The following is a 14,538-nucleotide window of genomic DNA, read 5'->3' as shown; positions in this document are numbered from 1 at the left end:
AAATGGTCAGGGTTGTTCTGTGAGCAGGAAGGGAGGGGGTTCCACATGCTGCTTTTACAACCCATAAATATCCATTGAAAGCATTAGACTATTGATATTATTTTGGAGGATCCCAGCAGTCATTTGTTGACTGGAAATCCTGGTAAAACGAAGAATGAACCCTCCAAATAGGACCACCCGTGAGTGCAGCCTGGTGAGGGTGGACGAAACCATAAGGAGAGAGCTGGAGGGAGCACCATAGGAAGGAGGGCTGGTGGGCGCTGTGTCAGAGAGAAGTGTTGAACAAGGCCTTTGCAAGAAGGCAGGGAGAAAGGATTCTCTTTGTGAATGTAGGGGCACACAATAACAACATACATTCCAATTCATCAAGAAAAGATAATGGTAGAAGCTTGATAGGTGAGGTTCACGTAACAATAAAACGTTCCAAGAGAGGGGTCAGTGGAAATTCCTCTCCCTGAGACAGAGAAAATGGTCTGATCACACGAATGATTTACAAAACTCTGTATGCTGCCACCGCCGCTTTACATGATTAACCTGAGACAGGAGTCCTACATCCATTATGAGGGAACACTTGTGTGCCCTCTAGGTCACAGGTCCCATTCTGGATCTCAAATTAAGAAGGATGTTGTAATGTACTTGTTTCTCAGTGCACTCTCCCTATTGAGGTTCTTTGCCTTGCTGCTCAGCCTATGGTAAGGTCATTGAGAATATTCAGTGGATTTGTATTGAAAGGAGAATCAGTTGGTGTGGAAGGGCTGAGAAGCAAGGAGGCTGCTCCTGGTGGGGCACTTTAATGGATCAGACTAACATCCTGTAACCCGTAACCAAGAAGTGATCTTAAGAATAAATCTACTACCTTTCCTACAAGACTTGCCTGCGCATCATTCTCCGTTTTAACAAAGGACAGGCCTGAGCCTCTGTGCACATGCTAGCTTAGGAGGATGTCAAGGCCAAAATGGGATACCAATGTCACACTCGGGCACTTAGGGCAGGGGAAGACACCAGTTTACCGTGCATATTTAGTTTAATGCATTCGGTAGTTTAAAGCATTAGTTCATGATTTTAGAGGGGAGAAGAGTGGTGCACTTGTTCTGATAACCAGTTGGTGTTACCATTTATTCACGATATTCTATATTCATGTAAATATGGGTCTTATTGTTTTAGAGCAAGGGATGTTTGGCTTATTAATCATATTCTGATAGCAAAACGTGGCCTGGAGATTAGGGAGATTCTATGGACTAGCAACAATTATAAACAAGCATTGGCAAAGCCATTAGGCCTCAGCTTTAAAAGGTTGAGCAGTTGGCTTTGCTTATGCCTATTGGTAAAGACAGGCATACATATGTGTCAAAAGGCATTGACATGAATGACCGGTAAAGTTGGAATGGGTTTTCTAATAAAGAATACCAATCCCAAGATGATTGACGTGCATGCATTCATTATGGTGCTGAGGTATAACACATACATTGTGGCTCTTGCATGCACAAAAATCATGGCGCATGGCAGCCCTTTTTAATTTACTGTTCTAACACAGTGGACTGTCATATTAGAAAAGTAAACTAAAATGTTAAACAAAAGAAAAAAATATGCATACATTCTCCATGAAGTGCGAAAAAAGTAGATAGCAGCCCATCTCTATGTGGAAATGCAGTTATACATGGATGTTTTTATATGCTGAATGTAAGTGTTGTGTCAATAGAGCATGTGTATGTTCCGCTTTACATCAAATGTATTAATCTTCATTTATGGACCGTTTTTTTTCTTTTTGAGTGCTTTAAAGCGTATTTACGTGCCTATTTTTATAAAGCATAAGGTGTGGACAATATGATATGCGATTGGGAAATGAGTATATACAAGTTTAGAGTAAGTCACTTTACAATTACAATTTGACTTAAACCGTTGTGTACTCACAAAAATAATTTGTTGTGATTTATGGTCAATGAGGGCACTTATTGTGTTGAATTTCTAGTAATCCCTCTGAGTCTGATGACACAATGGCACAATACCCCTGTGCAAGGCCTTCTTTGAAGAGCACACTGCTTTCGTCTTCATCGCTTTTGCTGCAGCTCATTTCATGCAGCCCGTAGATCTTTGATTAAAAACATTTGATTGCTCCTCTTACCCATATTCCCTACCCCCATCTTTCCAGTCTCTAATTTTTTTTAATTAATAATTTATTACCATGTTTTTTTTACAAGAAATACACAAATGTAGACATCCTACACATCATCTGTGTGACCTGTTGTTTTAAAAGTACTCAGACTCTTTTGTTAATTCGCTTGTTGATGGCCATGCATAACCTTGACTGCCTCTTGATGCATACTGCAGATGAGTTATTCTACTAGTTTGGCATGGATACAGTGTGATGCTCTGTTTCATAATGTAGTTTTTAACTGTTAGTTTGCAACACTCCATGGTGTCATCTGATTCATTCCGGTAAAATATCAGTAACTAAGTATCTCATCTGCACTGGGTAAGGGTAGTGTTGGACTGGCCTCATCTGATTCATAGTGGTTTCTCTCGAATCCGTAGAACATAATAGTCAATATCCAAGTATTGTTATTGTGTGTCAGTGTGAGTTCCATACTAGTTAGTTGTCAGCATCGGAGGCCTGTCAGTTGTTGATCCATACTGCCGATGAACCATTGTGGGACTGGTATTTGAGGCTGATTCTCAGAGTCTCTTCACACAACTAGGCATTGCATTTAGTGTATGGATTTCCCTCTCTCACAGCAGTACGCCTATCGCCAGTTCTTTCAGCGTGTTTGTTTGATGCAGACTCTGCTTGATTTTTGATTGCTCTCATTATACAATTCCATCATTATCCAATGACCCCCCCCGCCCTTTCTCTCCATCCACATTCTACAAGCAGATAAACCATTAGGTCAACACATGACTACTCTCTGCTCACATGCCTTATATACTACATGCTGTACAACAGTTGTTCTTTCTTTCAGGAGTCCATGGTGCACAGACTTCAAGGATCTCAAAGTATGAGACTGTCATCCCAGAGCGGCAACACCTCAAGCAGAAGCGACAAGTGGAACCACAAGATAAAACAATACAGGTACATTCTCTGCACTATTGTGAAATGTATGGTTTGGTGACACTCGATCAGTATCTGTGCATGGTTTAGCCATGTGCTGAATTCACATAGGTATAGTATCTATGCCATGTTGTACCCTAGCACAGTTACACTATCAGTACACGACTTTGCATCACAATACGATGTGGCATGTACTGTATAAATCTCACACGCTAAGGTGATTCAGGTGGATATATGTTTGAAGAAAAGTTGTAGTAGCCTAGGAGTAGATGAAGTCAGAGGGCATAGAATGTAAGCGTTGGTCACCAGCGAGAGCTTATTTTTAATCTAATATATGCAGTCATTCATATCACAGGCTTTCATTTTTTTTCTTAATTTGAAAACCATATCTGGATGCATATAGGCAATCTATTTATAAAGGGTTGGTAGTTTTACTAAAAATTTGTGTCCGTATCATGGTGAGCCTTGTGAAAAGGTGACTTTAACAGTACTGGTGTCATAAGATGAGGTGTCATGGGAAATTAATCTGTATCATGCTTAGATTTCTGATGAAGAAGTACAGTAGAGCAAAGTTTCTTAACCTGTGGTATGCAGACAAGACTACTATTCAATGAGTCTGTTTAGCAAATCAAATAATAATAACAGATTAATTAAAGATATACACATAAAAAAGCAAAATTGAAAGTTTGAAAATACTATGTAACTGTGAAGGAGTTTGAAACTGGAGGCTAAAAATTAAATTGGTATCCGTAGCCTGATTCATGGGAGCAGCACTTGTACAGCAGACAGGATTACGGATGATCAGTGGTCTCAATGTAAATACTAGTAGTTGATGACAAAAAGAGAGGATGCATTAGGAGTAGAAAAAGACAACATTATAAGCTAGAGCCTACCATATTGGTTTGTCTTTTAAAAATAACAACACATTTTCAAAAACTTTCTATTTTTCAATATTTTAATATTTTTTTCTTTGAATTAAAAACTATATTTCCTAATTTATGTATTTGTTTGACGTATACTTTTTCTGTAGTGTTGTTTACTTTTGGTGGGGTTCATACCATTGAAATTGCTTATTCTGGTGTCCCAGGCTTACAGCAGTAATTGTAATGTGTGTCCGCTGCAGTACAGGACCAGTGACTTCCACGCTCAGCCATGTATGAGGCAACACATGTACAGCACACTTGGCCTATTCTCCTCTCCAAAAATCTGTGTCCACTTGTTTTGAACCATCAGTGATAACCCTGTTGCTGAGGCAGCTGCACGCTCAGTTCACAGACTCCTTTAACTTTCCTCTCATATATGATCTTCTATTTGTGTTGATGAGCCTTGGGTGATGTTACTTGAAAGGAACAGCACTGATATATATTTCATCATATTTGCTGCCAAATGAAAGGTTTCACAACAAATAGATATTGATCGACTTGGCCACAGCATCTCATAAAATATCCTATTCACTGAAGGTATACTACGTTGAGCACAAGGAAGGAATATTGTGAGCAGTATTGGTTCGATGTGAACACTCGTCTTTGGTAAGGGTATCATGAGAGGCTTTTGGTGGCTCAAATGCATCAGGTCAGGCTCAACAAATGTGCTCTCCAAATGTAGCACTAGCAGTATCTAGCATTTGGAGAAAGCATCTGCGAGTGTGCTTTGTGCCTATTGAGCCCGTGCGCACACTCCAGGAAAATATCCTTAAAATCTTCTGGCCTACATGTTTAAAGCAGGACATCCCAAAATCGGTCTATCCATCCTCCCTGAAAATTGGAGATGTAGAACCTAAACATCCTTCTATCACTTAATGCTTACTGAGCTAGTGTCAAGTTCTCTTGGTCTGACTGCCTCCAAAATGAACTATGAACAGAGTAACAGTGTGTCTCAGACAACCAAAAAAGCAATGAAAAGTGTTGACAATGAGTAGATGCTTGTCAGAGGAATACCACAGGCAGACTTAAACCTGAAATGGGTTCTCACCTTGTTTAACTTCTGCAGTAAGTTGTGTCTGAAAGTGTTTTCTTAAAGATTCATGTGTACGTTTTTTACATTCTGGCCTCCAAGTTGCACTCGCACGAGATGAGCATGTACATTGTGTATATTTTAGTCCTATCGGCATTATCGAGTTCCATTAATGCTTCAACGTACCCTTCATTCAGGAGACCCACAATAAGTGTCTGACATGCCCACTAACGGGCTCATTGGCTGGTGGTAGTAATCATCTCCATGTATTCCAAAATCATTCAGTGACATTATGAAAATTGTGATAAAATCTAGTCACAAAGACTTGTAAGCAACCATGATGTCACACCGCTTGATGCAGATGAGACAGAAAGAAAAGGGCCAACAAGAAACAGCAAGAGTGTGCTTTCACATCATGCTGGGCCATATTAATCTCTCTATTATACACTATATTATACGTCATTGTTTGTTATTGATACCTATTTCTCGGTTCTGGTATCTCTGAATAGTCAATTGAATCACAAATTGCTCTGAGAATTCAAACATTTCTTTCTTCTGTGGCCATGGTGTAAGTTGGAGTTGTTGCATGGGGTAAAACAGTGGAACAGTCATGGATGTGTTATTCGGTAGAATTCCACCTCCAGAGCTCATTCTGGTGCTAAACAGATCCTCATTAACACAACATATTATGTCCTTATGAGCAAATGTGAGTGCCATGCCGTGCCCCCTCTAGAAAAGTGATTGAGGGTATCATCAGGGGAATAAGGTTCTCAGGGGCAATGGGCCTGGATGAGGTGGCCAGTACTGTTATTAAAAAGGAACCTCTTTGTGGGCCTCGTATCTTACTCCCCTTTTTGCCCACTGCTATCAATATGGTGTTATCCCTCCTTCTTCATCTGGAAGCATTTTTATTCCGCTTCATAAAAAGGGTCCAAGACATCTCCCCAGCAACTATCGGCAAATAGCAATGCTGGAAGTGGTAGGGAAAATATTTGCTAGGAGCATTGGAAAACATCACTTAGGGTCGAAGAGAAAAGAATACTCCCTATTACACAAGTGGGGTTTCGAAAGAAACTCTGTAAACTTGATAACGTGCATGTTGAAACTCATAGCGGAAAAGTATACTTCAATCCGAGGACTCAATGTATATGTGGCATTCATACATTTTTCTACGGCTCATAGCGGAAAAGTATACTTCAATCCGAGGACTCAATGTATATGTGGCATTCATACATTTTTCTACGGCTTTCGATAGGGTGAACCATCCAACATTATGGAGAAAAAAAATCTAAGTATGCCAGACTTTCCTCAATAATTCCAACAAAAAATGTTCTGAAACAGGGTTGCCTGCTGGCTCCATTACCTTTCTCATTGTATGTTTCGGACCCCCTAGACTGCCTAGCAACTTACAAGGGAGACGCTCCTTAGGTAGATGACCGCCTTTTCCCTTGTTTGATATATGCAGATTATATAGCTATCTTTGATCAAACTCCCAAGGGTTTGAGTAATAGACTGGTCTCTATACAGCAGTATGCCATCCTTCAATATTTGAAGATGAATGTCTCAAAGAGCAAGGTATTAATCCTTAAAAGTAGAAAGGCCTGGAAGACCAGTAACTTTGCCAGGGGTTTAGGTTCAGAGAAACTGGAGGTCGTAAACTCGTATCCATACCTAGGGTAAATTATTGCAGGTAATACACTTGAAAAAGCACACATTGAACATTGCTCCTCTAAGGCATCTTCACATGCTAATGGGTTGTGGGCCTTCTATAATGAAATGGCACGGAGACATTTTATTCATCTGCTATCAATTTTCAAGGTGGAAGTTTCTCCGTCTTTATTATATGTCATCGAATAAATTAATTTGACAAAGTGGGATTTTCCGGAGAAAGCGGAAGGGCAAATCTTACGTAAACTATGTAATTTTAATTAGTCTGTTATTGACCCCTGCACTAAGGTTGGAATTTGGTTTGATAAGCTCCTATGTGCAAGGGTTGGCCAGTGTGATCCGTTGGGACTTCCAGCTTAAGAATAGTAAAAAGGATTCTATAAAGGGTTATATGAACCTTGACATTTTTGACTGAGGGCTGGGGAAATATACAATCTTCCGGGACTTTACCCTGGCGCTGAATCATTTCAAGCTGCAGGAAGTGGCACTGGCTTCTCTTTCTCCCACAAAACCTAAAAGATATTTAAAGGATGCCTCTAGTTCTACTAGTTATCACTTAGACCCAATGTTCTGTATGTCAGAGAAAAAGCGCGAGGTGGTGATTTCCTCTTGTCCAATAAGGTAGCCCAGCAGCACTTGACTTGGAACTTGGACCATGGTCTTCGCCATTTCTGAACACTATATTGTATGAACTCACTGACGCTAAACGCACTAATAGCAAACTGGTCCTCTTCTGGGGAATTAGGGTAGCAGTGTAACCTGTGTAACTCGGGGTTCCAGGATCTCAATCACATGCTGTTTGTGTGTCCCGCATTGACCCTATAGCACCGCCAGTTTTTAAGGCCAATGTTTTTAAAGAATATTATCAAATCAGTGGAAGCGGCACAAGAATTCCTTTTTCATCCAAAAAAATGAAGTAATTTGTACAAACGTTTTTCATTTTTTTAAAGGTTTTATGAATCTTTATTAATATGCATTCTGGTCTGCTACTGTGGCATGGGAATTTCGTGTCTTGTTCAGCCAAACATCTGAAGTGACTTGCATGAAAGCTGTTAAATTTTTTAAGGGGATTCATGAACTTATACCAATTTGCACTAAGGTTGCTGCTACGTGAATAGGGGTTTCCTGTATAAATGTAACTAACAATATTTTTAATTTCTGGCCTTAATCTGTTTCACATTTAGTGTCTTGTTTTTATGTGGACCTCTTTTGAGTTCGCAAACATAAATAAATAATTGAATTGAATTGAATTGCGTGACATTTCTTCTTTGTTTGATCAAAAAGGATTTAAATTTTTATGTGGACCTCTTTTGAGTTACAAAGCATAAATAAATAATTGAATTGAATTGCGCGACATTTTTTCTTTGTTTGATTAAAAGGGTCACACAGTTACGTTTGTTTTGTTGTTACAGGATCATTGGGAAGATAACCTCTCATATTCCATTGATGCTGCTGAACGAACCTATCTTCTGATGCTAAAGAAAAACACGTGCGTACGCCCTTCAGTGACCATAGTTAATGGTGCCTCCTATTGCAAGTGTGCTATGTGCGCTGTAGAAGAGGGGGCTCTGAGCGAATACTGAGTATTTACCTTTTAAAGGGGATTTTTGTAAAACTGATGCTAGACAGTGGCAGGTGATAGGTAGTCTGTATGTTACACATTTCACTCAGATGAATGAATAGGTCCCGTAAGAATGGGCAGGGATTCAATCAATTAATCAATCAATCAATCAGGTACTTCTATAGCGCGACTACTGACCCGCAATGGTCTCAAGGCACTGTCGGGGGGGGGGGGGACTGCGGTCCAGTCGAAGAGCCAGGTCTTGAGGTCCTTCATGAACTGAGGCATTGGCGGTGATTGCCTGAGATGTAAAGGCAGGTGTTCCAGGGATTTTCAGCGAGGTAGGAGAAGGATCTTACTCCAGCTGAGGTCTTGCGGATCTGTGGGATGGTGGCCAGGGCCAGCTGGGCAGAGGTGTCTGGTGGATGTGTAGAATGAGAGGTGGTTGTTGAGGTATGCAGGTACGGCATTATGGAGGGTTTTGTAGGCATGTGTGAGGAGCTCTTTTGTTGACTGGGAGCTAATGGAGGTCTCTCAGGTGACTGCTGATGTGACTGCAGTGGGGGAGGTTCAGGATGAGTTGGGCGGAGGCATTCTGAATGTTCTGCAAATTCCATACCATCAATCCCCCATGCTACAGGACTAGCTGTGCTACTCTCATTGTGAACCAATCAAGTGAGTCCTTAGTCTTGCTTCACTACTGCATTTTGCTGGTCTTTGGGCTCTGGGCAAAATGCCATAATGCAGATTCTAGCATGATTGCTGTGATAAAAAGCTATGTTTAATGAAGGGAAAGCTCTGCTCATGTTTTGTGCATATCGTGTAACAAAGGAAGACAAGACTTAAACTGCAAACTAATACATTTAAATTACTATACCTCATAAGATTCAAATGAACCCACCCTTGTTGGCCTCACCGTTCTTGTCCCAGACCTCCCAGTCACACGTGGGACCTCATGGTCCCTCAATCTTCTCCAAACCATATATTCACAGTCAGGTAATCACAGACATCTTGGTTTTGACCCCACTATCCTCTGTGTTACTCGAGGGACCTAAAGTCAACCTAACCACCTAATAGGCCCTCATGACCTCCACTGTAACTACCTGCAATGCAAACATCGATTTTATATAATTTCCAGGACACCTTTTCCAATGTGGCAGCCAAAAACAGGCCACCATAACATGTAGCCACAAAGATAGACCCCTAATCTGACTTTTTAGAACCCCATCACACCTCATTCCCCATGATTCAAATCCAAAATACCGACAGGAAAGAAATGGTTTGCTGGGCCGCATGCTGGATCTTATGGGGCAAATGTTGTGATCCAGACACTGACATGTTCGCTTTAATATATGTTCACATACATTGCTGGGAAGAGAAGACTCCCAGTTTCTGCATTGTTGATTGCATCACCTTTTAAAACTAAAAGCAAGGTCAAACAGTTACCTAGCTATGTATCTTCCTGCAACCTACTATTAAACTCACTCACCTCCCCCCATTGAACACACAGTCTCGCGCTAGATCTTATGACCGCATACTCATCTCATGACCTTGCGATCCTCAGTCAGACCTCATTGCCACTTCTTTCCTGCCCAATGAACCCCAATGCTTGTCTGTCCATCCAAAGGTACAGCTGACCTCTTCATTCTCAAGACTTCATTTCCCTTTAACTAACATCTTTAAAACTATCACAAGCCTCTAACTGATTCAATGTTTTAGCATCGAGAAAAATATTCCTCAAGGGTGCGCTCTTTACCCAAGGGTTCCGCTTCATGCCAGCTCCTAAAACGACAGGTGGGTTCACACTACATGATCCATCTGAAACACTAACCTTCATTTATTCTGCATTAAAACTACCTAAACTCCAAAATTACATTTGTAGCACAGTGATTTCTGTAGGCTTCCTAGTTTTCCTCCATCTTCTCCTCAGCCATAACTCCATCTATACTAAGAGCATGAACCGCTGCGTAACCAGCAAATCTGTCTTTACTGCCTTAATCAACTCTAGAACCTGTATGTACACGATTATTAGACCATGTTAATTGTTGATCAATAAAATAGGTGGTTCATTTTCTTCACTGGAACCTATGGCATTCTTCTCTTCCCGACCAGAAAACCTTGGCCTCCTGGGAGATCTGACCAAGCTGCCTCCTTCAAATGCTTTTCTCAATAAGGACCCTTGACTATGCAGCAATCATGTTGTGTTTTAAAGATGGCCGAATCTCTCTGTTCCACCGATGCTGCCAAACTGGTATTGTGCCTCATGCAAACCACAAGCATATGCTTAAAGCGAGCTCAGCACGAGCAGCTTCTTTAGATATTTTATAATACGCCTTTCATTGTTACGCAGACCCATGGCCTATAAGGCAATCAGGCAAGGCCTGATAAACTGGTTTGACAGGTCAGTGTGTGGACCAGTTTTGTAGCTGTTTGTGGGCCTGTTTTATGATCTGCTGGGCCCAGTTTTACTGTTGATTTCCATGATATTAAAAGAAACATTTCATGCAGCAAGGTCAAATCTAAGCAATCTTCCATACCTTACAAAACACTTATATAGCATTTCTAGACAAGTTCAAAACTGCCCCAGTTTGTAAACACGGACTACTCTTTTTTTGCTTTCTAATTCACTAATGGGGGCCACCTTTATTTTGGTGCTCGGGTCTGTTCACTGTCCCAGCTAGACCCTGCCCATCATTTGATCATATACAGAGGCAGTGGGTGAATAAAGTCAGTGTTTACTTTAGCTTGTGATTACATCTAAGGACAGCAGGTTAAAAGGCATTTGCAAACACGTGAAACTGACTTAGCCTGAGGTCATTATCTGAAAGCATGGGCTGAAGTGAAATGCTCTCATTAATGATGTCTTCACTGACTTTTTCTCAAATAATTAATATGGACTGTGCCTTGAAATCATATGCATTGGGAGAAGGGGGCATTGAATCTCATCTACCCCTGTTTCCTTGCTTCCACCCATACAATGCGTCTTTTTTACATTAGCACGTCATCAGCGCAGCCATTTACTATTCAGAGAAGCTCAATTCTGTAATTTCACTCCCTATTCAATCGTTCCTGGCATAGATGAAGCACGTGAGGAATACAGACGTGCACAGAACGTCCACGTGCTTACATTAATATTAATGCCACATGCAAAGATTTAGTTAAAGTAATTTATTAACAAGCACAATAGCTAGCCACGCCAATTGACTTTGCCAATGCTTGTTTGGATTGCTCCATACAATTCTGTGAGTACTTCTTGAAAACAATGACATTCTTAGTGTTCCAGGATTTTTGCCTCCTCGGCAAAAACAGTCACTGTACCCAGATTCAAACGTGCGGCTTGGGGCGACCGCAGCTTTGTGCGGGGTGCCGTTCTAGCATGGGATGAGCTTCCTTTTCATATCGAAGCTTCCTCCAATCTCATGTTGTTCAGAAAATCCCTCAAAACCTGGCATTTTAATTCTCCATAATAGGCTCACTCATCCTGAGAAACTACTGCCACACTGTTTCTAGCGCCGAGACACCCTAGAGCCTAGCGTAATTGAGCGCTTAATAAATACCAATAACATAACATGTAAGTTGCTTTTTTACACGAAGAATTTCTACATGGTCATCCTACTTTCTGCACCAATATGAAGCCTGAACAGCACTTTCTTATACCCCTCATGCCCCTAAAATTATTGTTGCAAAAAATGCTGCATGTCACAGAGTTGCACACAAGATAGAACAGCCCAAAGGCAGGGCAGTTCACACAAAAATCTACCCACAATTGGCATTCCTACCGGCCAAACATCTTCAGAGTGCACCAACACCAGGAGGAGAGCTGGGTTGTTTTCGCACTGAAAGCCCCGCCCTGTCGAAGGTGGCATACGTATGTCAGTGGTTGTATGTTCCTGGGATGTTGAAGTCACGTTGTCACTGGATGAGTACTTGCCATCCACTCTAGTGATAGGTCCAACTCCAGCACCCATAAGGTCTGAAGGAATCCTTACCCTGCGAGACCTAAACTTCTTCTTGTTGCAGTCATGCTGCGGCCCCAAGGGTCTGGAAGCACATGAATTTATTGTGACAAATACTCCAATTTGTAAATCGTTCTTGGTATATAATGAAGCCTTACATGGAATTATCGCTGCAATGGAACCATAGGGATATGCGGATTCTCCTTTTCTTCCTCTTTGGGCTTTCACTTGTTTTGCAATTCCCTATGCAGAATCCTACGTGTGTCCACAAACTTCGTCACTCACTTCTTTCATCGCACAGGTACCAGCACAAGGCCCGCTTACAGTGTGGGTATTTTCAAAATTCTCAACTTTTTTTCTTTACTGCGGCTGCAAGCTCCTTGCATTTTTCAGTTCCTTCGCTCTCCACCACCTGGGAGGGCTCTCTCTTACAGCACCTGGACAGGAGAACCTGTTAATTTCTTCTGGGAGAGGGGAGGTTGGCCATCCATTTCCAGGAACCATAACCCATCTCTTACTATGTCAACTACCTTCACTGCCTGTCAATTTCTCCCTTTCATTCACCAAACTCAGGCTCGTGAGACTCCATATTGTGCAAACACTCTACTTTTTAGCCATGCTATCCTTTATGCAAACCCTTACCAGACGGTCTGTAGGGCCTTTAATACTCACCAGTGCTGGAGGCGATAACTTCCTGCCTCCACCCAAAGTGGAGCTCACAACCTTCTTTTACAGAGAAACAGAGCCCAAAGTAGCCATATTTTACTCCTTGTTTGACGACCCAAATTGCATGCTGGTTGAAGTAACGTGAAGACCTCTGTTAAGTTCATTTTAGGTAATGCGTTATTCATTGGATACAATGGGCTGTCCATGCTCTAGACAGTATGTTTGTCAAACAGACCTAAGAAAGGGCAGACAGCCTCACCTGGTCAGGCTGCCCTGCTTTAATGTTTACAGTTGAATCACCGAATCAAATGCCAACTCTCGAAACCTCTCGCTCTAAAAATCTATATATGGAGATGGTACGACACCACCTGGCAGTGAAATGCAAAAATGCATGTGAGGTCCTGCCACCCGTGAACAACCATGGAAAGCCATGAATCTCTAAAAGGGATCAGAGGAATCCTGCTCCCAGGAGCATAGAGATCTGTTCAGCGATCATTTCGCACTGCATGAATCAGGTTTAATCAGAGTAAACACAGCAGTGCACTGAATCTATTTCAGAAGTGGATTTGCAAAAAATAGAACTATTTAGAATGAATGAATGAACGAGTGAATGAAACTTAACGCTGAAGATTCTCCTGATACATGCAATTACCAGATGATAGCTTACGTTGAGAAAACAATGTTTTAAGATGTTTTCCTAAATAAAGTGAGTGATGGAGAGTTACTTATTATTAAAGGAACAGAATTCCAAAGCTTAGAGGACAAATAGGTTAAGGTTCTGAATCCCTGTCTAGCCAACCTGACCCTAGGAACATTAACAAGATGGGAAGATTCTGAGCATGTATGTATCTCATGAAGTTGTGATTTATATAGCTTCCAGCTTTGCCGTGAAGAGTTTTGTGGACAATACATAAAGATTTGAACGTAATACATTTTCTCACAGGTGGTTAATGGAACCATTTGAAGAGTGCTTGGCCTGTGCCTGGGAAGCCCTAGATATAGGAAGTTACTTTAATGAAGATGTAAAGGATGGCTCAACAGTTTTACTTCCAGATATCAGTAGCAGAGGAAGGATTTAACAGAAAGATTGGAGGACTGCAAATCAGGATCCTACCCCTTGCTGATATGGTTTGCAAATGACAAAGTGTCATCAAATATCACTCCTAGGTTTCTGGCTGCCTGAGTGTGAGGCAGAGGGTATTCAGGCCACGAACCCAGAGACTAACTTAAGGAAAGCTTGCTGAAGTTCAGACCTTCCGACTTGTTTCCATTCAGCTGCAAATGGTTTCCTTCATCCAATAAACTACCCCCGTAATGCAATGTTGAAAATTTACATTGGTGTTCTCTGCTTTTTTAAATATTGATACCACTACTTGGGTGTTTTCTGCACAAGATATCAAATTAAAACTGAAAGATCTTACTACTGTGGCCAATGGAGATCCATCGATGTCGAAAAGCTTGTGGCTGAGTCCTGAACCCTGAGAAACCCCATAGCTTAGAGAAAGGTTTTGAGAGTCAAAGTGTGGTAGAGCAATAGTTTGTTATTGATGAATTTAATAAAACCAGTGCCGTGACCTTAGTACACATTCCCTATAGAGTTTAAGTGATGATTCTAGAAGAATAAATAAAGCAATACACTTCAATCAACTATGGAGAGGAACAACACTTATTTACAAATTTCAACATTA

The 14,538-nt window shown here is 41.2% G+C and overlaps 1 protein-coding gene across 1 annotated transcript in view; it reads left to right on the top strand.

Moving 5' to 3' along the window:
- The window catches only part of LOC146866832 (disintegrin and metalloproteinase domain-containing protein 9-like), a 762,935-nt gene that overhangs the window by 83,364 nt on the left and 665,033 nt on the right, over positions 1 to 14,538 (top strand). Inside the window, exons 2-3 of the mRNA XM_085601842.1 lie at positions 2,958 to 3,067; positions 8,080 to 8,156. Of these exons, the coding sequence (XP_085457968.1) occupies positions 2,958 to 3,067; positions 8,080 to 8,156 (187 nt within the window). The remainder of the gene's footprint in view (positions 1 to 2,957; positions 3,068 to 8,079; positions 8,157 to 14,538) is intronic.

This window comes from Triturus cristatus, chromosome 1_2 (genome assembly GCF_964204655.1).
Source record: "Triturus cristatus chromosome 1_2, aTriCri1.1, whole genome shotgun sequence".
Taxonomy (NCBI): domain Eukaryota; kingdom Metazoa; phylum Chordata; class Amphibia; order Caudata; family Salamandridae; genus Triturus; species Triturus cristatus.
The sequence above is the reverse complement of the archived record's forward strand: the minus strand, read 5'-3'. Positions and strand labels throughout refer to the sequence as shown.